General features: G+C 53.8%; 1 protein-coding gene and 2 long non-coding RNA genes across 3 annotated transcripts in view; 2 read left to right on the top strand and 1 right to left on the bottom strand.

The window, feature by feature from the left end:
• The first annotated feature begins 5,487 nt into the window (after nucleotides 1–5,487).
• On the top strand, nucleotides 5,488–12,324 carry LOC139085419 (uncharacterized). Its single transcript, XR_011543676.1, has 2 exons — nucleotides 5,488–5,628; nucleotides 11,759–12,324. It is a non-coding gene; the product is annotated as an uncharacterized lncRNA (long non-coding RNA).
• A 360-nt stretch (nucleotides 12,325–12,684) lies between these two features.
• CCNE1 (cyclin E1) lies at nucleotides 12,685–23,402 on the bottom strand. The gene is made up of 12 exons (XM_070632479.1): nucleotides 23,219–23,402; nucleotides 22,730–22,781; nucleotides 22,553–22,640; nucleotides 22,276–22,344; nucleotides 18,440–18,579; nucleotides 17,926–18,061; nucleotides 15,416–15,562; nucleotides 14,449–14,544; nucleotides 14,111–14,245; nucleotides 13,895–14,006; nucleotides 13,645–13,802; nucleotides 12,685–13,347 (listed from the first exon to the last, which is right to left on the bottom strand). The coding sequence occupies exons 2-12, from the start codon at nucleotides 22,750–22,752 to the stop codon at nucleotides 13,225–13,227; spliced, it is 1,227 nt and encodes a 408-aa protein (XP_070488580.1). The 5' UTR covers nucleotides 22,753–22,781; nucleotides 23,219–23,402; the 3' UTR covers nucleotides 12,685–13,224.
• The window catches only part of LOC139085420 (uncharacterized), a 45,830-nt gene continuing 43,365 nt past the window's right edge, over nucleotides 22,155–24,619 (top strand). Inside the window, exon 1 of the long non-coding RNA XR_011543677.1 lies at nucleotides 22,155–22,511. This is a non-coding gene — a long non-coding RNA (uncharacterized lncRNA). The remainder of the gene's footprint in view (nucleotides 22,512–24,619) is intronic.

Below are 24,619 nucleotides of genomic sequence, written 5' to 3'. Positions count from 1 at the left end.
TCGCCGCTCGCGGAGGGAGACCTGCGGGGTGCTGCGCGCAGCCGGCTCCCTCCCCCGAGGCCTGAGCAGAACCGGCTGGGAGGCGGCGGCCAGGTCGTGGTGGACTGCGCCCCGCCGAGCGTCAGTTTCCCCGTTCTGCTAAAATCAGCCCGGCAAGGGCAGACACTGAGGTCGGCTCAGCCGTGGCAGGCCCTACCCTGAGAAAAGTAATAAACCTGTGATACCCCAGTGAAGTGGGCACTGGTCTGTTTCACTGATGGGGAAAGCAGAGGCCAGAGCAGCCAAGAAAAGTGCCTAAAGCCGCGTGGGCAGAAAGTGGTGCAACCAAGGTCCCAACTGACAGGCCCCTTCGCGCATGGGCCCGGGTCCTGCCCCTGGCGCCCTGCTCCCGCCCCTCGGGGCTGGGCCTGGCCTGGGACACTCGGGAAGTCCTAAGCTTCCCAGTTTGTAGAATGGGGTAGCAGCGGGGCCCGCTTCCGGAGGAGGCTCACAGGCGGCGCTCGCCCAATCGCGATAGCTTCCGCCACGGGCGTGGCGGGGATGGAGCTGGTGGGGACCTCTGGCCCCGCGCCGCTGCTCACCGGACGACCCCTCCTCCGGAACTCAGCGGTCTCTTCCCGGAGCCGGGGGTCGCAGCGCCCTCTGTAGCGGGCGGCACCCAGGCCGCTCGCGGGCTTCTTCTCGGAGCCGACTTCTACCCAGGCCGCCCTCTCTCCTCTCTCCTCCTCTTCCTCCTCCGTTTCCTCCACCTCTTCCTCCTCCTCGGTCCGCGCCTCGTGACTAGGAGGCGCTACACGCGGAGTTGGCGGCCGCCTGGGGCTGGCACTGTCAGCCGGACTGGCGGTGGCCTGAGAGGGTACAGCAAGCGTGCTCAGGATTCCTAGGAAGAGCGTGTCCCGGGCACAGGAGCCGAGCTGCCCGGCCCGGGGAGATAATGAACGCTCTTTCCAGGCCCATGCGGCCTGGGGCGCCCTGGGGCCGGCAGTCGCCCAGAGCGGATACCTGGGCCCATACCCTCGGTTGGGTTTGGGGGTTCATATGAGCTGCCCGGACTTCTCATGCAGTGTAGCAACAGACCCTGAAGCCAGCCCCTAGACACACACACATCTCTAAAATGGGGTTGTGGGAGAATTAGGTGACTGAAGTTTTCGCAGCAGAGCCGTGCACACTGTTGGGGAGCGCTCATACTGGGGCTGGGAGCTGTGCTCTCCTGCTGTTTGAACCCAGTACCAACCCCTGACGCCAGTTCTTCCCTCTGGATCTACTTTATGGAGGTTTCTCTGTGGACACCTTCAAACAGCGACTTGCTCTGACGAGTTCACTGAGACACATCGGGACAGTGACGCAGGCCTGTGTGGCGGCCCCGAAGCTGAGCCCTCCTAATTGCCTCCTTCCGGCTCACTTACCTGCTGGTGAGCCTCAGCATGTCGCTGTCTGATAATGCACTTCCTTGTCCCCACTTCCATCCCGGGACCAACACCACACCTGCTGGGCTGCCCCTGTCCCGAGCCCCCCTAACTGCAGTGTGATGTTGGACTTGGCACACTGTTCTGCTAAGGAGGGTAAGTCTTCTCAGAGTGGCCTTCGGGGTGGCACACGGAGGCTTAGTGCATGAGAGGCCCAGGCCTGGGGCTGGGGCTGGTAAGGACCGTCCTGATCTCTGTCTTTGTCTTCCAGGCCAGGCTGCGGGATCGCAGGTGCTGGGCTAAGGAAGAGGCAGAGAGAAGCGAAACACAGGGAGACCTGGGAGACACCAGAGAGGGAAACTGGGGGATTCGGGGGTGAGGCAGACCTCAGGGTGAGGGGTCCGGAAACTTCCCTGCATCTGGGCCTGGCACAGAGGCCAGCACTGTGGAGTCAGGGATGCTGAGGGATGAGTGACAGTGACCACACACCTGCAGCAAGAACCCTGTTGCTGGGAGCAGATTTATGCGGCTGCTTCAGAGCACTCGCACAGCTTTGCTGTCAGTCATTGTTTCGAAGGATTGTTGGTGGTGGTGTTTGTTTCTGTGTTTGCTGCTTTCTCCACACCAGCATCTCTTCGCCTTCTCTATGGAGCCAGGTAGTTCAGATGGGGCCTGGCCGCAGTGACTAGAGAAGGATGGACATGTGACCCACACTGGACCAATGAGAATCATCCCCAGGACTTTGACTAGAGATTCTGGGAAGGAAATGCTGGCTGGTAGGAATATTAGCCTGGAGATACTGGCAGATGCCTCATGGAGGACAAGGGCAGCACAGAACAAAGCAGAACTGAGCAAGGGAGAGAGACACATTCCTGAGGACAGCACACAAACACCCAGATCCAGCCATACCTGAGGCTAGATATGCCCCTGGGCTATTCAGACATATGAATCCATGAATTCCTCTTTTCTCCTGGCAGTTTGAGTTGTATTTCACTTGCAACTGGACATTTTTATCTCATCTGACTCTCTGGTGGAGCAAAGATCATAGTCATTTCTGGATGAGAAGAATGAGACCTGGGGCCTCCAGGCCACATGGCTCATCAGAGGTGGGCCTGGCCTAACAGTGTCTCTCATAGTGTCTCTGGCAGGGGACTCCTGCCTGCTCTAGCCTTTCTGACCAGTAAGTCTGTGGCCACCCAGCCCACAGATGGCCTTGATTGCCTCTTCTCTGGGCCTGTGCTCTCCAGGTCTGTCATGTCTATAACTGCATGCACGGGGCCTGGCCCAGAGACTCTCAGCAAACATTGATGGAAAGAATTAATGGGTCATTGACGCTCCTGTGGCTGGTTGGGGTTTGAGGGGTTCCAAAAAATCAGGAGCCCCCAGAGCTTCCTCTCTCCCATCTGCCACCTTGCCCTTGACATGCATGGCAGCCTCTTGGCCCCACTTCCACTGATTATCTTGCCTGAGGCCTTGCTCCAACCTCTCAACCCTCTCCCTGGACCACCTCATGGAAGACAGTGTGGCCAGTCTTGGGGAGTTGAGTGAGGGATGACTTTTCACTGTAACTCCCCCTGTGGACTGTGCCCCCGCCATCCACTCCAAAGGCCAGGGCACCCCAGAAACACTGCCGAGAATACACCCTGAGGGGCCCTGTCTGCTCCCCAGCAGCGCGCCAGAAGGGGAGAGTGAGAATGGGCAGGAGGAGTGGGCTGCCTGCCTCCCACAAAGTGCAGCGGCACATCTGCCCAGAGAAAAAGGGAGGCCGGGAACCGCGAGCTTTGTTATTTTTACGTTTTGGTGCGTGGGGCCATCTGTGCAGGTTTGCGCTCGTCTGGAGCCAGGATTTGTAGATGAAATTCAAATGTAGGATCGCTGCGCAGGCTGTCGCGCTGGCTTTCTCCAGGAGCTGGGGCGGCAGGGCTGATGTTTTTATAGCAGCAGAGTGTGCCAGGGCCCAGCAGCTGTTCAGGGTGAGTGAGCACGTGGGGCCTTCCACCAGGGCATTGCCAACCCATCAGCTCCAGTCCTCTCAGCGCCGGTCCACCAGGGTGCCAGAGGGGCCTGGACCACCAGCTGTGCAAATCGGCCCCCACTGCCTGGGAAGAGGAGGTCTGGAGGGTAGACAGCCAGGTGGGAAGAGGAGGTTGGCAGTGCCAGAGCACGGCAGTGGGAGCAGCTCTGACCCGCTCCGTGGCTGCCATCGATCTCTCCCAAACAACCTCAGTAATGTGCAGTTGCAGATCCACCCGCGGGAGATGCCCATGGCCCCTCTGTCAGCTGGAGGTCCCCCTCAAGCCCTCTGCATGGAAGTTCCACAACTGCCCTGTCTGAGCCACAGGTGGAGATGGCTGCTTTGGGACCCCCTCTGGGATCTTCCCATAAACCAGGGCTACTTTGCAGCGGGGGGCACATGTCAGTGTGAGGTGGGAGCAGGATTGTCCGAACCGCATTCTGAAAGCCCTTTCTCGGCTGTTCCAGGTGAGAGTTCTGCGTGGGACTCTCATTTTAACTAATGGCTGCCCGTGGCTCATGCGCCAACCCACACATCCCCTGCTAATGGTTTGTTCAAACAGCAGCATGGTCGAGCAGCAGCGTGGTCGGTGTTGGGTGTGCACGTGCGTCTCCCTCATTTGTAACAGGAAACATCATTTATCATCTGGATGTTCTCCCGGGGCCCCTCTCCTGGACCAGATGTGAAGCGGCCCATTACGAGGCGGCACCGGGGAGGAGGAGGAGGGAAGAACACTGACATTTAGCACATGTCAGTTAGGAACCTCTTTGATGCCATTCCGACAACTCCTTCTGGGTTCCGGGGTGACAGGACGACGACAGATGCGGGCAGATGTTTTGTGACTCTCAGTCATCGCTGTGTGCCAACACACACCCTCTTCTAACTTATGCCGAATAATGAAAATGAAATCCAATAATAATAGACAGGGATTGTGGGAAGAAAGCAACCCATAACCTATTATTTTTTTTCTTTCTTCGGAAAGAATCTTTAGGTGAGGATTATGATTTGGGGTGCATCAAGAGGGGTCCTTCGTTCTGAAGAACTTCTGCAAACACGCCCTCTGCCTGTCACTCCACCCAGAGGACTCTTTACCCATGTCTGAGCACCTTACCAGGGATTAGGGCAAAGCACAATGGAGAAGGGTGGGGCCAGGGCCTGGGGACACAGCAAATGGCCCCTGCCAGGCTGGACTGTGTTGGCATCGCCAGGAAGAGCCAGGGTACAAAAATGGCAGAGGGCGGGTCCAGACGGCTTCCAGGGCCTTGCTGGGCTCCAGGCTCACTCTGGGGCTGACGAGCTCGGGCAGACAGACCTTTGTTTTTAAGCAGAAACAAAAGGATGAAATCATTAGCATCAGTTGGGCACATTCAGTGTAGATTACTGACATGCCATTGTTACGAGGATAAAAGAAATCTAATTAGTAGAACCTGCCCCGCATGCCCTTTGTGCTTCCTGTGAAGTCTGTGTGGGCATCTGCATCTGTCTCACCCACAGATGGGCATCTCTCAGCCACCCTGGACAGGGCTAAAATGAATAGCGTGGAACATCACTCCTGAGATCTAGAAGCTCATTTGTCTGTGGCAGGTTGTCTTCAGATGCCTCAGTTTTCTCCATCACAGGGCAGAATAAGAGAGAAGGTTTCCCAGCAGCGCAGGGCAGGCTTCCATTCAAGGAAGAACGGAGCCCGCCCCAAGACTGAGGCTTCCCAGGGTGGCCAAGGTCCATCCCACCCAGGACCACGTCCAGGGCCACCCAGCAGGCAGCAGCTCTGGAATCACACCTGTCCCACCTCTGGTCTTGACGTGCCCTGGTTGGGCTGAAGGTCAAAGGACACCCTGGGGGTCTCCAGGAGGCCTGGAGGACCAGGTGGCGGTGGGGCAGCTCTCAGCCCCTGGCAGGCATCCAGCCCACCTGCTCGCCCGCCTGACTTCTGCCCTGCCCCCGCCGCCCTTGCCCCGATCCCTGCCGACATCTAGAGAAACGAGACCTCCTTTGCATGGCAGGAAGCAGGTGTGCTCCCTACAGTGTGACTGCAAACCCAAAAACACCAGAGCTCGGTCTGTCATCACCACCTGGAGGACTGAGTTGAAGAGAGACAGAGAGCAACTCTCCACCCCCTGGAGGCTGGGCTTCAGCCTGGTACCCGCCGAGGGAGCATGCTGAGGCCTCCCCACCCCAGGCAGATGAGGAAACTGAGGCTCAGAGTAGGTAAGGGATGAGCTGAAAGCCCCACAGAGCTTGGGGCGATGGCCGAGACTCCACACTAGTCTGGGAATCTGAGACTCCGACACCCGTGGGAGGCAGGCAGTCACATGTCTGTGGCACTGAGACTGTCCTTCGTGTTCACCGTGTGCAAACTTTCTGCACTGCGGGAAGAAGTGTGCTCACTCTGCCACTTTTCCTGACGCCTTTCACTTTCTTGATCTATACTGGTTTCCTACTTTTGGTAGAGTCAGGGGTACAAGAGGTAGTTGTGTTCCCGAGGAGATGGGCAGCGCCGGGATGAAGATTGGCAGCGCCGGCCAGCCGGTGGTGCCGGAACCGGGTGGGAGTCGGGGGACGCTGGGTCTCTGCAGACGGGGCCCTGCCACCGGCCACCCGGAGCTGGGAGCCACATCTGTGTGCCAGCTCACCCCAACACAACAAAACCCCATGGTAGCAGGAGACCTGCAGCCCCAGGGTGCAGCCTCTCCTTCGCCCGGCACTGGCATGCCCGCCTCGGGGAGGGGCGAGGACCCAGAACATCAGGGCAGCGCTGCGGCTGGGCCATCCTCTCACACAGACTGCATGCTCATGACTTGTCTGTAACCAGAGACAGCTTGGTCAGCTGCTTAGCAAAAGGGACACAGAACTTTCTGGATGACTCGGGCTGTGACTGCTGGCATATACTAACTTTGGATTTTGTTTTCTTTTATGGAAGAGCTGGCGCCGCTAGGCTGGTTCCTCACAGTCCTGGGGGAATGCTCTCTGGTGCGGCCTTGGAGCCCGGGCTGTTGGGAGACACCTCACCCTTGCAGCCCTTCCCCGAATTGGAATTCAGTGGTGTGTGGCTCCTTTGCTCAGAAAAGCACTAAAAGAGAGACAGGGCCTGACTCATTCTTGTTAATGTCTTGCTTTTAGATCTTAATTTTGCACTTTTGCAAGTAGATGATCCCCTATATTCTTCTGGGCATGGAAAAATAAGAGACTTGACAGTGACCACACATGTAAGAATGGGCCCGTCTACCCCGGAGCAGAGCCCGTTCACCGAGCGGGTATTCAGTGCGCCCTACTGTGAGCCAGGCCCTGAGATGATGTGCTGAGCAATGAAGTGTTGATTGGCAGGCACTCACTGAAAAGTAGAAGCGGCGAGGGAATGAGTTTGTGTGTGTTTTAAGCTACTTAGAGATGCTACAATGGGATGAAATAGCCCTGTAGAAAAACAGCAAATATTTTGATTTATTCATGTGTTGGTGTATGCGTAGAAAAAATTCTAGAGCCATGTACACTGTTTTAACACCAAGACCGTTAAGAACGGCATCTCTGGGGGATTTTCGCTTTTTATGTCATACGTGTTCATAGTATTCTAACTTATTTTAATAAACATGCTACACTTCTGTCATCAGAGAAAACCCAATAAAGTTAAATAATAGCAGTTTTAATGGGAGGAAAAGACAGTGCTACCAAGTGCTGGAGCACCTCGGGAGAGAGGACCCTCACGCTCCCCAGCTGGGGGCATCAGTTAGCTTAGCTGACCGTGTCCAGCAAAGTTGCAAAAGCACGTGCTCTTGGACATAGCAGTTCCGTGACTGGGAATGAGCCCTGGGGGAATTCACACACGTGGCACACGTGTGCGTAAGAAGTTGATTGCAGCATTGTTTGTGATGGTGATAAAATTGCAAACCTACTTTGGACCCCCATGGGGGGGAATATATATACTGTGGCGTATTCACACAAGAGAAAAATGTACCACAGTTAAAAATGGATAAACCCAACCCTACAGGTATCAACGTGGGCAAATCTTGAAAATAACGTCAAAAGAAAATAGGAAGTGGTATTATGATATGTAAGGTTTGATTCCATTTATGTGAATTTTTAAAACATCCAAAGCAGTGTTTTCTGTAAATCTATTGCTTATCTATCCAAATATAAATGATAAAAGTCTAGGAATGTGTTTGGGAATCATCCACATTGACCTCAAGGTGGTGGTTTCCTCTAAGGAGGAAGAAAGACCGTGGGACTAGGGAGGGAGACGAGGGGGCCTTCAACTGTGTCTATAATATTGTAATCCTTAAAAAAAAAATTATGTGAAGCCAATTTGCAAATCTGGGTGACAGGTCCACAGATAGTCATTGTATTATTTTCTGCACTTAAAATTTTTTGCCAGTCTGGTGGGTGTGACCTGATCTCACTGTATTTTGCATTTCCCTGATGACCTGTGAATTGAGTGGTTTCCATATGTTCCTTGTGTATTGCTGGTTCCCATTTTTCCTAAGAGTGTTAACAAGGGAAGGAGAAATGAGGAATTTCCCTACAAGATGAAGTGCGTGTTGCCGTGAAGAGAAGCCCGGGTGGAGGAGGCCTCAGGCAGGTGGTTCTGCAGGTGTGAAGCCAGGGCAAGCGGGCTGGGCTGGGGATGTGTGGTGGGACCTCACGCTGAGCAGAGAAGGGTCCTGGGAGGAATGATACCTGGTCTGTGGCGGGGGAGGCGGGGGCGTCGAGGGGAGAAGTCAAGAGAGGTGAGAGTTTCTGGAGGGAAGCGAGGTGAACAGCGCTGTGTGTGGCACGGAGATGCCCGGTGGGATGGGGGCTAAAGGGAGCAGTCAGGTTGCCACGTGGCCATCTTGAGCGGCTTTGGCAAAGGCAGTGTGTGGTTCGTGGGGACAGAAGCCCCTGAAAGAGGAGGCACAGGAGGTGTATATGACACTTCCAAGGAGGCTGCCCAGGAAGGGGAGGAGAGAGATGGGGCTGAATCCTGAGGACGGCGAGGGGCAGGCCGAGGGGGAGGAGACTCTAAGGGCAGCCCCAAGCAGGTGCCACGTGTCCCTGGGGCCTCTACTGCTCTGGACTGTGTGCACGCGCAGGAAGCCCTGCTCTCAGCCTCCCTGCCAGGGCCTCGGCCTGCTGGGGCGAGGACATGCCTTCCATTCTAAATGCTCACAGGACAGCCTTAGTGTCACCAGCAGCAGCGGAAATAATAGCGATGGCCCCCATCATTTATTGTTTCTTTTTAATGTGCAGGCACTATGCTAATTTTTAAATATGTTACCCATTTTGTCCCCCTGAATTTTATGGGGTAAAAACTGCTGTTATCATCCCTATTTCACAGCGGAGAATCGCTAGGCTTGCAGAGGCGGAACAGGACACTGGGAAGTGGCAGAGCCGGTCCCAGCTCCAGGTAACTGCCTCTGGAGCCCATGAAGAAATGACCTCAGTGCAGGCCAAAGACAGGATGGTCTCCTGCAGGAGGAGAGCTGCGGGCGGGCCTGGCTGCAGCGGGGTGGCCAGACGGAGGTGCAGGGGCAGAAATCGCTGTGGCCTGAGGAGCGATGGGGGCAGGCGCTCAGGCGGGGCCGCTCAGAAGTGACCGTCGATGCCCAGGCGCCTTCCTTCCTGCCCCCAGGTACTGCACAGTCATTCTCCTGCTGCTCCAGGAGTCACAGCTCTGGGCTTGTTTCCTTAACCTCTGCCTCCAAAGGCATAAACACTGGCTCCCTGCCGCCTGCAACGTCGACATGCAGAAGCCCTTTGTGATGTGGTTCTTCACCTCTTCTGCCTCATCTCCCTCCTTCCTCCACCCCATCTGTGACCACCCTTGGCTGGCTGCTGGGGAGGACTTGACAGCCCCCCGAGCAGAAGTGCTGCTCCTCCTCTCACTGGCCTGTTCCCACTGCTGCCCTGCCGGCATCCAGCTGGCCACCTCCCCGCTGGGCTCGCCTGAGCCCTCCAGCTACACCCTGTGCTTTTCTCTCCGGGACTTGCAGTGCCCGGCACACGGTAGGGGCCCGAGAGTGAGGGCATCTCATGCATCGTGCCAGAGGAGCCAGCATCAGACTTGAACCTCGCTGCCTAGTCAGACGCTACACTATTTTTGGTGTTGGTATTGATCAGGAAGATGGTTTAAAGGTGGGGCGGGGGGCATTTATTCAAGAAAGGATAGCGTTGCCCGCGTGTCTGAGGCTCCCAGGAAACAGTACCTGGTAAGCCTGTGAAACTGAGCACATAGGAGTCTTTCGGAGTTAAATTTGGAATTGGGACGAGGTAGGAAAAATCTATGCCCACTGAGTACAAAAAGCAATTGTCTGTCAGTGCAGGAACTGAAGTATCAGCCGCAAATTATATTTAAGACCCCGTTGTCACAGGCGGATTAGCTCATGCTTGATGTTAAGTATAGGCTTCTAACGCTATTACTCCTGGTTAGCTCTGCCTGGCAGGTAACCTTGTGGAACAAATGACTGCATCGCTTGAATAACATATTTGATCAAACAGGACAATTCTTTCAAAAATTGAGTTCTCTGTGGCAATTTGAGACCTGTAATCAGCAAATTAGATGATTACAGCAGGGATAAAAATAGTCTTCCAACAATGTCCAAGGTATAAATGTGATTTGAATTTCAAAATGTTGAATGTGTGGTAGGAACACGCACGGCTGGGTAAATGTGACTAGACACGAGCGGATTTGATTTCTCTTCCATCCCGGCTCTGAGCTGGAGCCTGATTTGGCCCGAATAAGCTCCAATCCCGTTTGTGTCTGAGCTAGAGCCTAGACGTGTCTCGCGCTGCGCTCCAGGTCTGAGAGGGCTCCCCAGCATTACTTCTCTGCCTCAGGAGCTAAAGGCAGCGTGAACCCCAGCTTTGTTTATCATCCACTTGGCATGAAACGGCCTCCACAAACAATAAGGCGTCCAAGTTCCACACGAGGAAGACGGCGTCAGAAAACCCTCTGCACCACCACTGAAGACCAGTGTTCTTCCTCAGGCATGGGGACAGGGACACCAGAGCAACTCTGGTGAGGTCCCGCAAGTGAAGGGTGAGCTGGGTGTGACAGGAGGATGTGGTGTGCTCGACCACAATCCCGTCAGCCTTCAGGGTTGCTCGATGAGGTACTGTTTCTGCACCTCCGACGCAAGAAGTTAGACTAAGGGCACACATCCCCTCCCTCCTCCGTCCTTCCGGCTGACGCATCTCTGCCTCAGAGCGTTTGTTCCCCCAGGTGGACCACAGCTGCCATCCTCACCCCTGGTGCCTGTTTGGTATTACCCAGCCTCAGCTGGTCTTAGCTGAATTGAGAACAAAAATGCCTTGGCAAATGGGTACACAGCGAGGGGCCACTGATGTACCCACTGCTGGCAGATGGGGAAGCTCCCTTAAGAAGGGAAGCTTGCTTGTCCTTGCTAGTGGCTCTTAGGGTTTCTGGCTGAGCCACAGAAAATACTGATCACCGTGGACTCCAGTGACCCACCGGGACTGCTCCTTCCCATGAGTGCAGATGACAGGAGCCGCCTGTGGCAAGCAGCCCGCGATTTTACAGAGAGGCGCTCACTTCAGCATGGTCATAACATTCTGCTCCAGCATGGCTTGCCAAACAACCCACAAATTAGCATCTACCCCCAACATGCTTTCAGACCAGTGTTACCCCACATTTATCAAGCTCTCAAACTTATAATACGACTTTGAAAATAGAAATGTTTCAGTGCCATATTTTTGCATAGAAAATGCCAAACGTAGACTAACCGCTTTTTAGGATTTTTCCAACAAGTCACTTGCAAATGATCGCCATTTAAAATTCACTGCATAGGGGCAGGGCTGGTAGTGCAGCAGTTAAGTGTGCACGTTCCACTTCGGCGGCCCGGGGTTCGCCGGTTCGGATCCCGGGTGCGGACATGGCACAGCTTGGCAAGCCATGCTGTGGTAGGTGTCCCACATATAAAGTGGAGGAAGATGGGCACGGATGTTAGCTCAGGGCCAGTCTTCCTCAGCAAAAAGGGGAGGATTGGCAGCAGTTAGCTCAGGGCTAATTTCCTCAAAAATAAATTAAAAAAATAAACAAATAAAATTCACCGCATTGTAGAGCAAGAGCATCTCTTCCTGAGACGCTAGGAGCACCATCTGATTAAACACCATCACATGTGGCTCTATAATGTATTGATTAGGGAAAGCGTATTAAAACTTGCCAGAACTGTAATGCCACAACGGGAAAAAGTAGGGTCTCTCTCCAACTTGATATACATATGGTACAGATGTCAAATGGCTGTTTTTCTTCCTGCTTCAGATTTTGCAAAACACGGTAAAATATCAAGCTGAAAATAAGTGGTATTTATTTGCTCATTGACCCTCCCTCTTATGAACCCATACACAGGCCAGAGCATCGTGAGAAAGTGAAACGGAAGATTTAACAAGGCTGCCACCTCGAGGACGCTCAACACAATGCGAGATGAACTGTACACACGCAGCCTTCAAGTGGCTAGTGACCTCCTCCACCAGGAAGGCACCTGGGATTCCATCAAGGGTCAGGGAACAGACCGTGTACCGGCATCATGGCCTTGAGCTACGTATACTTTGCATTTTCTTCTTCCAAGTATAGTTTTAGGCTGCCATGCTATGTTAACAAGTTCTTCAAACAAAAATCTTCAGGTTAAGATTTGGGTAAGGATTGGGGCCGGCTCCGTGGCCGAGTGGTTAAGTTCACGCGCTCCGCTGAGGCGGCCCAGGGTTTGGATCCTGGGCGCGGACATGGCACCGCTCGTCAGGCCACGTTGAGGCGGCGTCCCACATCCCACAACTAGAAGGACCTGCAACTAAGATATACAACTATGTACGGGGGGGGGTTTGGGGAGATAAAGCAGAAAAAAAAGATTGGCAACAGTTGTTAGCCCAGGTGCCAATCTTTAAAAAAAAAAAAAATTGGGGTAAGGATGAAAAGAATATTAACACTAATTACAGAGTTTTTTATGACCTTTGACTTGTCCTCAGAAAGAAATTCTACCTAAAAATCCTCTTGGATGCAGACGTGAGTTCACCACCACTGCCATCGCCAGCCAGGGAGCCCGAACTGAGTGGCCACTGCGCAGGGCATTGTGGGAGAAATGCCAAACGAAGCCTCATTCCCAGCTCAGGGGCCCTCAGGAGGCATGCAAGGACGCAGCTGAAGCTCATTTCCAAAGCTTTTTTTTTAAATGTATTTGCTTGAAAGGGTTGAGCTTCAAAAAGCATGAAGTTAAAAAAGAGAGCTTGAGATAGCCACTTTCAAAGCTGACTTCTACCTTAAATACCAGACACAGCTCATAAAACCAGCTGTCTCAAAGACAGTGTTATCTTTATTAAAAAACGGATAGACGTAGCAGCACTTACAAACAATAGTTCATAAAAGGCGTTGTACGTAGTCAACTGATAGTGTGAAAGGGCAGGCACCAGCACAGCTGATCGCGGGCTCCGCATCATGACGTCACAGCCACCTGCTCCACTTAAAACGACACAACCCAGAACACCCAACCACCAGCACCCACCAGCACCATGGCCTCCTCAACTTCAAGCCTTTGCTGTTTGTGTGAACGGTCAATCGAGTCAAGCATCAGCCTCCATAGCAGCATCTGGAGCACCCGCTGGGGATCTGGAGGTGGCTGGTGTCCTTGACCCACTCATTAAAAAATCTACGCACTCAATAAAAACACTTCCCCCGTCCGACGCCGTCCACGGAAACGCTTCTGCTGCCGAAGAGAAAAGCCCTTCCACGTAAATATCTGTAAAAGCTGATGCTCGAAGACAGGCGAGAGCTTGGCGCAGGCGCTTCCGCACCACTGTCTTTGGTGGAGGATGCGGCTGTGGTCACACCGTCCCCTGCCCACTGCTCTGCTTCTTACTGCTCTGTGGGGGGGTGAGGACCCCCGTGGGGGGAGGAGAAATCCTATTTTGTTCAGACAATATGGCTTTCTTTGCTTGGGCTTTGTCCTGTTGACAAGAAGAAAAGCGAGGAATATTAAAATGGAAGAACATATGCTCTGGGCTGCACTTACTGAGTGCTTTGTTCCTATGGAGGTGAAGAAGGGGGAAAAATAGCCAAGAACAATCTAAAAGTCTCCGGTCTACACAATAATTAGACACAACATCTATTGACCATAATTTTTCTTTTTCAAGGAACGAGAGAACTGGAGTCTTTCTCGGCTATCTGGAGCCGGCCCGAAGGACAGTGAAGAGGCCACACAGGCAGTCTGCGGAATCCCACGGCAAACAAGAAACAGCACTGACCAGCAAATCCAAGCTGTTGAGGTGGGTCTGGATGTTGTGTGCGTCTTCGGCAGGCACGCCCCGGAAGTGCTTCAGTTTGGAACTTCCCGTCTCCCTTATCACCATGGCAAATGGGACCATCCACTTGACACATTTCTCTATGTCGCACCACTGGTACCCTGCAGTGAAGGCAATCGTAGGCTCACTCTGAGGCCGACAATCGGTTCCCACGTCTTGTGCACCTTGTGAAGGCCCCGGAGAGCTGACCTACCAGAAACCCTTTGCATCAATTCAGATGAAGAGAAATGATACAAGGCAGAAGCAGCGAGCACACCATAGGAGAACTCAAGGCAGCCGACATCCAGAACACAGAGATCTAAAAGCTGTGGAGAAGAACAGAACACTGGAATGGCGGCCGCCACCCGCTCCCAGGGTGACTCAATCTAGCGGCGGGGCAGGCACCCCAGGAGAAGACGGAGCCACTCACCTCTGCGATCTGTATGAAGACCTGCTGGGGGTACTGTGGGAGCAGCACTTCGTACAAGTCGTTCAGATATGCGACCTGCATGTACACGTTCAGCCAGGACACGATGGTCAGGGGGCTCAGCCGCCACTTGAGCGCCTACGGGAGAACAGAGAAAACAGACCAGTGGTTGAAGGCAGAAAAAGGCGTATCTGCTCCCCTCTGTCCTCCACTGGATTTCAAAATGCAGCCGTGCTCCAGGCCACAGCGTGTGCGGCTGGAGACAGCGCGCCCGGCGCACCCGCACTCAGCAGGGGAAGGCACTGTGCCACGTGAGCAGCAGCAGCCGGCCTGGAACATACCTTCATAATGATCAGCTCCATGGTGAGAATCTCGGCTCCTGAGCAGGCCCCGTCCGTAACATAAGCAAACTGGTGCAACTTTGGAGGATAGATTTCCTAAAAGGAAACAAAAGGAAGATGCTACTAGCAAAAACGAGTCTGCAATAGCTTTAGCTGATAATGGACATCCAAAGTTACTCTTCATAGTATGTTGGCATGGAAGGAAAGGGAGAGGGTACACCGATGGGACATAGACAGGAGCCGCTCCAGTGGTTCAAAAGGTGTAATCGTGAAAAGAAATGAAACAGCCACCCCACAATACATACATAAATACGTTGAATAAAAAAGTCATAAAATCTTTACTCATTGGGGATGTTTTTGACATTTTCATCTTTTCAATTCATTTAGCAACAGGTTTGAAAGTTGGGTCCATCCACCCTTCTAATCACACCAAAATTTTAATCCTTTTAGGTCAAAGTTCAATTTCTTTGCTTAAAGTAACTACATTAATCTAAGCGTTTTATACACTCACTACCTCTCTTGCTTGGTTAACTTCTACCCTTTTTTGCATGTGTCTTAACTTTGGAGGCCTCAAGTTAGAAAAATTTAGAATATGTATTATAGACAAAGAGTTGACCTCTTCCCCTAATCTCACTGAAGCTCAAGAAACAACATGCGTTGGGGCCGGCCCAGTGGCCGAGCAGTTAAGTTCACACGTTCTGCTTTGCCAGCCTGGGGTTCACTGATTCAGATCCCGGGTGCGGACCTACGCACAGCTTGTCGAGCCATGCTGTGGCAGGTGTCCCACATATAAAGTAGAGGAAGATGGGCATGGATGTTAGCTCAGGGCCAGTCTGCCTCAGCAAAAAAAAAAAAACCAAAAAACCAGAGGAGGATTGGCAGCAGATGTTAGCACAGGGCTAATCTTCCTCAAAAAAGAAAAAGGAAACAGCACGTGCTACATAACAAATATTTGAAAATTATTTACCTCAAGTTTGGCAGCAATAAATAAAGATGAAATCCCAATAAGCTGTAGAAGTGTTTTTACAACATTTTGTTGTGTTGCCATATATCGATCAAAGAAATCCTGTGCCAAGTAAAACGTCTCTCTGTGAAGCTTATAGACTTCACACACCTGAAAAACAGTGAGTAAGTTTCAGAGCAGTTACCTGAGGAAAAGAGAAAGACAAAAACTTGCTATGAGTTTTGGTGAAGGACAAGATAACCAAATCAAGGAGAACTTTGCTTCTCTGCAGGGATGCTCACCTTGCCTGGCCCCGATCACAGGCACAGGGCAGAACTGGGGCTCAGACTGACGGAGTCAGTGTTCTGTGGGCTGTATCTTAATAAGATCACTGTCCAGAGGCCAGGGGAGGAAGATTTGTTCACAGCATGGTAAACGCAGCATTTTCACGCAAAACTATGAATTTTCTCAAAGAATGATACCCTCTTGTACAAGTTTCATTACGACTCGAGGAAAGAACTAACATATTTCTTCATAATGGGGCAATATCAGTATGAAATTTTGAGAGCTGGAACACACATTTATTTAAAGATTACGACATATCCAAACACTGTTGGCCTGTTCATCACAAGAGGCAAAAGCTGTTTTAAAAAGATTTCACAAAGACTCGGCCGTCAGGTTCCGGCTCAGGCTCTCACTTGGACAAACCCGTTTATCAGATTATCTCCACGTATAAAATGAGGACCCTCCTGCCCTGCCCACCGCACAGGACCGCTGAGGATGGTGAAACAGCGCCCGTGGGAGCGGAAAGGACCAAGGAAACACTGCACCTCTGCACATCACCACCATCGAACGTCTGATTATGCATATGAGACAGCGGTTCCTAAACGGGACATCCACACAAGTGCAATTCATGGAGTGAATGAGCAGAAAAGGTGGAGACACGACAAACAGTATATTCGTAGAAAATTCCATCAATCACCAAAGAGTATTTCTGAAGTCTAGGTTGACTCGTATTTCCAGCCAGTTTTTATAAATAACACAACTACAATCTGATCAGAAGTGAAACTGGAGCCTCTGTTCTCGAAGGAACACACTCGGGCCTGTTTCACCAGCTCACGGTCGGGCACGCAGATCCTTCTCGCCGACGGACTTCTCGGCTGGACCAGGCCTGAGGAACGAAAGCTCACTGCAGACAAGGCTGCCTGAGAGCTGGGGACTCCAGTCTTGTCCCGCCGAAGACATTAACAGTTACCATTCTTTCCTCTCCTTCCAAAGCTATTACGTGACTCCTGATTGACTATCAGAGATAAACGGTCCTTCCGAGTATGCGGCATCAACTGCACTGATCAAACAGAACCCGAGAGTCTGCAGCTGCTGCTTCAAGGGACTACACAGCGCTCCCCAGGGCGCAGGGGCCAGCGCCGTGCGGGTCTGTGGCGGGCAACTGCAAGGCCGGTAGTTTTAAGCAGGCCTGCCAAAGAATTCAGTACGTAAAATGCTGACGTTTTCAGGGGCCGATGAAGAAAAGCAAACTAAAAATGATAAAAACAGCTATCTTTTCTTGCCTACTATGTAAGGTGCACTGCATATACACTATTTCTAATCCACACAAACTCTGCAAGGAAAGTATTGCCAGAAAGTATTACAGATGAGAAAGCCAAGCCTCCACGCTAGGTGACCTGCCTGCCTAAGGCACACAGATGGAAGTGGCCGCAGGGTCTGAGTCTGGGACGGGCAGCAGCAGGGTGCACACACCCCTGTGAATGCAGACCTCCCAATGGTGGCACGCACAGCTGGTTTAAGGGGGTACTCAGACACCCTGCTTCCAGGTGTACTCCTTCCTAAAACGGAGCAGCCTCAGGGGTCTCCATGCCACAGAAGGAAGCCCCCCACTTCTCCACCGAGAGCTCAGTGTCCGGAACCTGAGTCACCCCCAGCTCCTCCCAGAAAGAGGCGCACTGCCCTTGCGGCATCGCTTTTTGTTGAACCGCTGTCATCCTGGCATGCCACACTTGTGGTTTTGATCAATGCTCGCAGAGAAGTGTGATGACGCGATCGATAAGACTTACACCATATATTTTGCTAGGATAAAATTCTGTGGGGAAAAAGAAATAGACTCCAAGGAGTTAAAGAGGAACAACGTATGATTTCTGACTGTTAAAATAAGCTCGTTCGGATATTTCTAAAGCTTGTGACAGCGACTGTCAAACAGTTCTCGTTCCACTGGATACATTTAGAAGCAGCCTAATCAACGAAGACCAAATAGCAACTTTTACAGTTACTGCAAAATACAACCTCTGCAACTATCCAAACTGTGATGAAAACAATTAGATGCCAACTTAAAAGTGTCTAAGGGGTAAAGAGATTTCAAAAACTCTTTGAAGGAAGTATGCAAACGAAAAAGTTAGACCACAGGGTCACAGACCAGCTTCAGAGACACAGCATGTCAGTGGAATCGCACACGGAGATCACAACAGCACCGAAGACGCTAGAAACGGTCGATGCTTCCGGTTAACAGGAAGACGGCTCACCTCCATTAACCAGTCCAGAAGAACTGCTCGCATTTTAGGCTGCAGAAGAGGGTGCCGCTGCAGGAAGTGCTTATCCCTTAAGTACGTCTTTTCCTTGTTTAACATGATTTTCCAAACCTCCTCTCTGTTTGCCCAGCTACAAAAACACAAAACCGAGCGGAAAAGCAAAGACAGGTGTCAGTGTGTGTCCACACTGGGGGAGTGGGCACGGAGCAGGAGATGTAGAGGCGCATGGTGGTGTGTGTCCACACTGGGGGAGTGGGATCAGACCAGGAGACGCAGAGGGCCTGGTGTGCGTCCACACTGGGGGAGCGGGCACGGAGCAGGAGACGCAGAGGGCCTGGTGTGCGTCCACACTGGGGGAGTGGGCACGGAGCAGGAGATGCAGAGGCGCATGGTGTGCGTCCACACTGGGGGAGTGGGCACGGAGCAGGAGACGCAGAGGGCCTGGTGTGCGTCCACACTGGGGGAGCGGGCACGGAGCAGGAGGCGTGGGGCGCACGGCAGCACTCACTTCAGCACAGGCAGTGGCGAGGCTCGAGACGGTGCGATGCTCTGAGGCCCACAGTTGGGGTACACCAGCTCGTCCTCTTCTTTGTCCGGTGTGGGAATCAAGGAGCAGGGGTTTTCACAGACTGCGTTACTGTCCCACGACTGCAGAAGAAAAACATATTTTTAAACGTTTGATGTAAACAAGCTGTTTTCAAATGCACTGATTTGTGGAACAGCCCGTAAAACAGGAGAAGTCTTCAGCGTGGACGGTCACCTCTAGGCCTAACGTAAGATGGAGATGCACGGATGAGACAAAGCCGCAGTCCTGACTCCAACTGGCATCTCATTTCTGCCGCCAGCTTAGGAGTCTACGCAGTAAGTACCTAAGAAACTACAAAGCCAGGAGCTTCTCATCTGCCACATCGTCGCTCTCACACGAGGTGCTGAGCAGCAAAACGGACGCAAGAGGCTCGACAAAGCGCAGCAGCTGTTACGTCACCAAAAGAACACAGCCCCACCGGCGGCTCAGTGAGACGGGGCACGGGGACTCCTGAGCTGCACTGTGGCACGACTTGGTCACAATTCAGAGGTTTGTTTTTTAACAAGTACAACTAATCTACTAAAATGTCTTAACAGTAGAAGATAAGATTTCCAATGAAAGTACTTACACAAGCACTCCACACTCACAAGTATAAAAAACTCAAAAATGTAAATTGATTGCCATCTATAATTAAAGTCTCTCCATTTTAAAACGAAAACCCATCAAATGTGACATCGTCCTTTGGTTGCAGGACTAGCCAAATATACTACATAATGGAGACCTTTTGTTTTCCTTAACGCAAGACGATAAAAAGTATCTGCCCAGTTAAAACCAAATCAAGCCATGGTCACCGGTGACACTAAGAAGTCTGTGGACACAGAGCCTGGGCACTCCTGAAGACCTTTGCATCCCGCCCCTTGACGCCTTGCACAGAGTAAGACTCCAATAACTGATAAGTGAACAGACCACCATTAAAAACCAAAACAATATGGTTTTTTTTACTGATTCCAGATACTTAATTTTATTCAATTTTCAATATTTGGAAAATACTAAGGTTATTTTGCCATTTAGATTTTCTTTTTAAAGTTATCATCCTACACTAAAAAGGAGCCTATGCTTGATTTTTACAACATAAAATAGTGACTTTGCTGAAGGTTTGGCAGGTGACAATGCCCCCAGCGTGGGGGTCCTGTGAAAGTCCCCGCGTCTTGGCATTTGTTAAGAGCAGAGAGATCACTCATGCTGACTAGAGAAGCAAGGAGACCACCGAGATGTCTATGATCGGACATGGAGACTGGGACGGCGCACGACCTGGAAGATCTGGCACGGGGTGGCTGTCCCGGCACGGGGTGGCTGTCCCGGCACGCGGCCACTTTCAGAGGCAGCCAGAGCACTGTCAGCGTCCTGAGAAGAGCTCTCCTCCATCAACGTGCAAAGAACTGGCATGCAAATTAACCACGACAGCCGACAGCCGTTCCAGAAGGGCCACCTCCTCTTCTAGTCCTAGTAACACGTGCTGGTAGCATTTCCTTGACCCAAAAAGGGTCACATTACAAAAGTGGCTCTTCATTCAAGAACGAATTCTCGTTTTGAAAGCAGAAGTTGGTGCCACCCTCTACAGCCAGATGACCGAAATAGCTGAGCACACCTTTGCAGACAAACTGGGAGCCGTTCCCAGCACAGTTCCCAGACAAACCAGGTAGACCACGAGCAGACAGACGGTCCCTAAGGTTGACCTTTTTAGGAACCAGTGTATGAAGCAGAATAATGACGTCCATGGCCTTCAACTTGAGTGTAAACCATGTTTCAAAGGAGGCAAGATCAGTGTGCCTTTAGGAAGGAATGGGATAACAGCAAGAGACCAATTTTGACCACTTCTAACCACCCCGACTCCTTATGCCGCTTTTAATTAAGAATAGAAGTAGCTTAGGCAACACTACGTTCCGAGAAGGAACTAACAGAAAGTCCAGGGTTCCACTTCAACGAAAAAGTTGGGTCTCATGCAAAAAGTTAAACAGCAAAATGCCTACGTTAAATGGGCTTTAGGTAAAAGGGTATTTTTTCATTAAGGAAGGCCTGACGCAAGAACCATGGAAGGTTCCGTGTGGTCTTGATGAAGCAGTGAACATGGAGTTTGGCATGACGGCTACAAGTAGCTCAAGGCTGGCGAACTCGGCTGAACCACAACAACTCCAGAGAAAAATTCTGTGTAATTAATAGGTAAAACTGCTCTGTTATTCCAAAATTCTAGTTTCATGAGTATACACAGAGAAATAACAAAAGACACTGCTCTATAAATGGATGGATAATTTTCAAGCTATTTACTCTACAAAATGTGTGGAAACCGCTGTCATGAATCTCTGGACGGCCATGAAAACGCCTTCTAGAGGGGAACGATATGGCTCCTCCTGTGTCACAGCTCTCCACTCTCTGCAGTCGGGGACGGGGCCCCGGCCCTGTGTCAGGTCATCCCTGAGAACAGAAACGACTCTAGAACTCCAAGAAATCAACATGGGTGGCTTTGCTTGATCCTCAGTTAGGAATTTCAAGTCAAAGCACATTGGGAAAGTACACAATCTTGAACTTCAGAGGAGAGATCCATTTTACAAAACCCACAAAAATCAACTTGCTGGGCTTGAAGTTTTTTGGTGTTTTTTTTTTTTTAAGGGGAGAAAAAGAAAAAAAGAAGAAAAGGCCTTGGGATGCACTTATTTCCATACCTAGACTGAAAGATATCTTCTTCTAATGAAGGAGAGTCATCAACCCCTTGTTCAACATTCAGTGGAACCTCCCCAGAAATGCCAATTACTAAGGTCTTATGTGCAGTGACAACTGTTAATGAAACTATGTGGCCCACTGCTCTCAAGCCATTCACTCTCCCAGACGCAGCTGCTAAGGCTGTTGCCCAGCATCCTGCAAAGCGATGTGCTGCCCACCGCTACCCTAGGAGGGACCACTGCCCTCGGCTCCAACACTCCTCCTGCTCAGCTTTCATCTGCGGTGGGGTCAGAGGGCCTGATCAGCCAGCTTGGAGATAAGCTGCTTCCCCTACTAGAGCCATAACTACAGTCTCCAGCCATTTCTGGAGGTAGAGAGATAATACAAGCTTTTTCTGCCAGGAACGTCTGATATTATAATGATATCGTGAGCATGCAAGAAATTTGGCGGGAACTCCATGAAGGAGGAGCAGCAGAAATGGTCTAGTCAACAAAAAAATGCGTTGAGACTCACATAGCATCACACACAACGTTCCACTAATACTCTGGGTGAGGCCCGCTCGAGCCCCAGACAGCGCTGATCACTGTAGGTAATTTCTGGATGGGCTGGAAGAATTTCCAGAAATGGGGAAAAAGTTTGAAACCTGACCTAAAGCAGGTGGGAAGGTGAAGAGAGGTCTTTAAGCCCCATGAGAAACCCAGGTGTGAATGGGGGAGAACACACAGACTCCGATCACCAGTCACCCACAGAGCTGTGTCAGGGCCCTCCCCGGGTCACCGCGGCAAAGCAGGAAGGACCCCGCCCGGCCTGCAGAGGACGCTGGGTTACCTTCCTCTCACTGAGGCTGTTTCCTCAAGGGCAAAAGGAGATGACTGAGTTATGTGATGTCCATTCTGGTTCTTCCAGACATCAGCACATATTTGTAATCTCAGGGGTGCCAGTCAAGAATACAAGACCTTTCTGGAATGCCAAGGCTGGCAGACAGCAGGGGTCAGCGCCCACCGACAGGCAGTGCTCAGCCATATGGACTGTGGCCACAGTTAGAGACAAGGCCTTCAGCAGGAGGCAAGCGGACTCCAGGACCAGGCAAGGGGACCTACCTGACGGCCGCACTGGCTCCTCACGGTCTTGTCCATTTTGGCAATTTCTTCATCCGGATCCTGCAAAAACTATCAGCCGACGACCCCACGCCCCAAGGAAACACCCCATACAGCCCAAAGACAGGCACAGAGAGAGAGAAGGAGAAGCGTCGTTAGACTTTGGGCACCGTTTCTGCCAAACCGCCCTCCTCAGCCCCCATCAACAAACACGTGGGCAGAGCCAGCCAGGCACCCAGGTAAGACGGGGGCTCTCCCCACCCGCCCCCTTTGTACTCACCACGGCCACATTTGCCTTTCTTTTCCTGGAGCGAACAGAGACATCCGCGCTGCTGTCCTCCTTCATGCCGTCCCGCTCCTGGGCATCCCTGCAGAGCCAGGGTGCCACCGAGCTCAGGGGGGCCCCCGGCCTCGGCCCGCCCCTCCCCCCGCCGCACCCCAGCGGCCGGCCACTCACCTCTCCCTCCTCTCCCTCGGCATGGCGCGGGGCGCGGGGGCAGACCTCGGGCCTGGGGCACGGAGCGGGCAGCGGCGTGAGCGGCCGGCGGGGCCGGGCCCGCGGCCGCCCAGGACACCCCTCCCCCTCCCGCGCGGGCGGCGGCGGCGGCGGCGGCGGCGGGAGCCTCCCGGCCGCTCGGGAAAATGGCCGATGAGCCCGGGTGGCCTGTCACCCGCGGCGCCGCCGGCAGCCCGCGATGCCGGGTCCCAACCCGGGCCGGGGCCCGCACGCCCCCCGAGAGCCCCGCCGGCCCATCGCCTCCCTCGGGGCCGGCGGCCCCCATCCGCCCCTCCACCCCTCCCCCGGCCCGTCCCCGCGCCGCCGGGCCGGGCACCCAGCGCTGACGCCCGGGACCCGACGACCGGCCTCGCCCCACCCCCACCCGGCGGCCCGGCGGCCCGGCGCCCGGGAGCCGTCGCCGCCGCACCCGCGCCCGGCGGCCCTCACCGAAGCCTCTGCGCGGCAGGTAGGCGGCACGCGCCGGCGGCCGGGCGGGAAGCGGTAGGCGCGCGCGGATCCGCGCCTGCCCCCTACACCGCGCGGGCGGCCGAGCCGGCTGCTCCTGCGCCCGGCCGAGAGCGGGACATTTAAAACTCCTGCGCGCGGAACCGGCCCGGCCCGCCCTCGCGCCCTCCCGCCACCCTCCGCCCCGCCCCGCCCGCGGCCGCGAGCCCGCCCCGCACCGCCCCGGCCCCGCCCCGCCGCGCAGGCCAGCCGGGGCGCTCGGCCGCGGGGGCGGGGCCGGGGGCGGGGAATGGGCGGGGCCCTGGGCGGTGTGGGCGGGGCCAGGCGGGGCCCGGGCGGGGCGGGGCGGGGCCAGGAGGGGCCCGGGCGGGCGGGACGGGGCCTGCGCACCCGCGGGGCGGGGCTGGGCGGCCTGGCGCGCGCGGCCGGGGGCGGGGTCGGCGGCGCTGGAGCGGGGGAAAGCCGCGTGGCCTGCGCCGGGGGAATGTAAACACTGCGGGCGGCGAGGGTCCGCGCCCCTTGGAGTCCGCCGGGGCAGGGCTGCGGGCCGGCCCGGGACCCGCCGGCTGGCGGCCTGCCGCGCGCGCTTCCCTCCATGCGCGTCCTCCCTCCCCCGGGACGCAGGGTTCCGGGCCCTGAGTCGGGGCGGGGATGCGCCCAAGGTCACGGCGCCTGGCTGCTGGGCCTGGAACCAGGGCCTCTGGCCGCGGGGCCTGGGGCCCCCTGTGCAACAGCTGTTATTCCAGGGCGCACGTGCGTGCGTGGACCCAGGCGGGCGCGTACTCATTCAGTTAATCATCGGGCGCCTTCCGCGTGTGCCCCTCCCCCACAAGCTGCCCTGAACGCAGAAGCCCTTCCTGACGCTGGGGTTCCCCGCCGGCCTCTAGCTGACAGCGGGTTTCCGCCAGCCTCGGTCAAATCCACGCTCGCTGCGCTGGCCCACAGGGCTCCGCAGGAACTGGCCCTCACCCCCTCTCAGACCTCCCCTTCCACCCCCTCCCGCACAGCCCCTCCCCCACGCCCTGTCCTGTCTCACCGCAGGGCCTTGGAGTTTGCTGTCACCTGCTGTGACCCCCTTGGGCTACGCGTCCCTCCCGTCGAGGTCTTCAGTGACCACGTAACCTCCCCAGAGGTTCCTCTCCACCTTGTTGCGCTGCTGTGCCTCCTTCCCAGCACTTGTCACCATAGGTCTCTTGTTCCTCCTTCATTTCCTTGCCTGGTGTCCCTCTCTCTCCTTGTCAGTCTTATTCACTACTGTATCCCCTGGCTCTTGGCATAGTGCCTGGAGGAAGGGAGACGCTTAAATCGGATTTGTGAATGAATGCTTGAAAAACAGACGCTGACGAAACCCTCGTGGAGCTGATGGGCTAGTGAGAGAAAGGG

This window comes from Equus przewalskii, chromosome 9 (genome assembly GCF_037783145.1).
Source record: "Equus przewalskii isolate Varuska chromosome 9, EquPr2, whole genome shotgun sequence".
Taxonomy (NCBI): Eukaryota; Metazoa; Chordata; class Mammalia; order Perissodactyla; family Equidae; genus Equus; species Equus przewalskii.
Note: the sequence above shows the minus strand (reverse complement) of the source record. Positions and strands in the feature narration are given on the sequence as shown.

What these genes read in the sequence shown, in the direction of transcription:
- CCNE1 (XM_070632479.1), bottom strand. Translation starts at nt 22,752, where the DNA reads ATGCCGAGGGAGAGGAGGGAGAG. An exon ending in GAAAGGCAAATGTGGCCGTG is followed by an intron (nt 22,345 to 22,552) that starts GTGAGTACAAAG and finishes GTCGGCTGATAG; the next exon opens with TTTTTGCAGGATCCGGATGA. An exon ending in TGGAGCTGATCATTATGAAG is followed by an intron (nt 14,246 to 14,448) that starts GTATGTTCCAGG and finishes GTTCTCCCGTAG; the next exon opens with GCGCTCAAGTGGCGGCTGAG.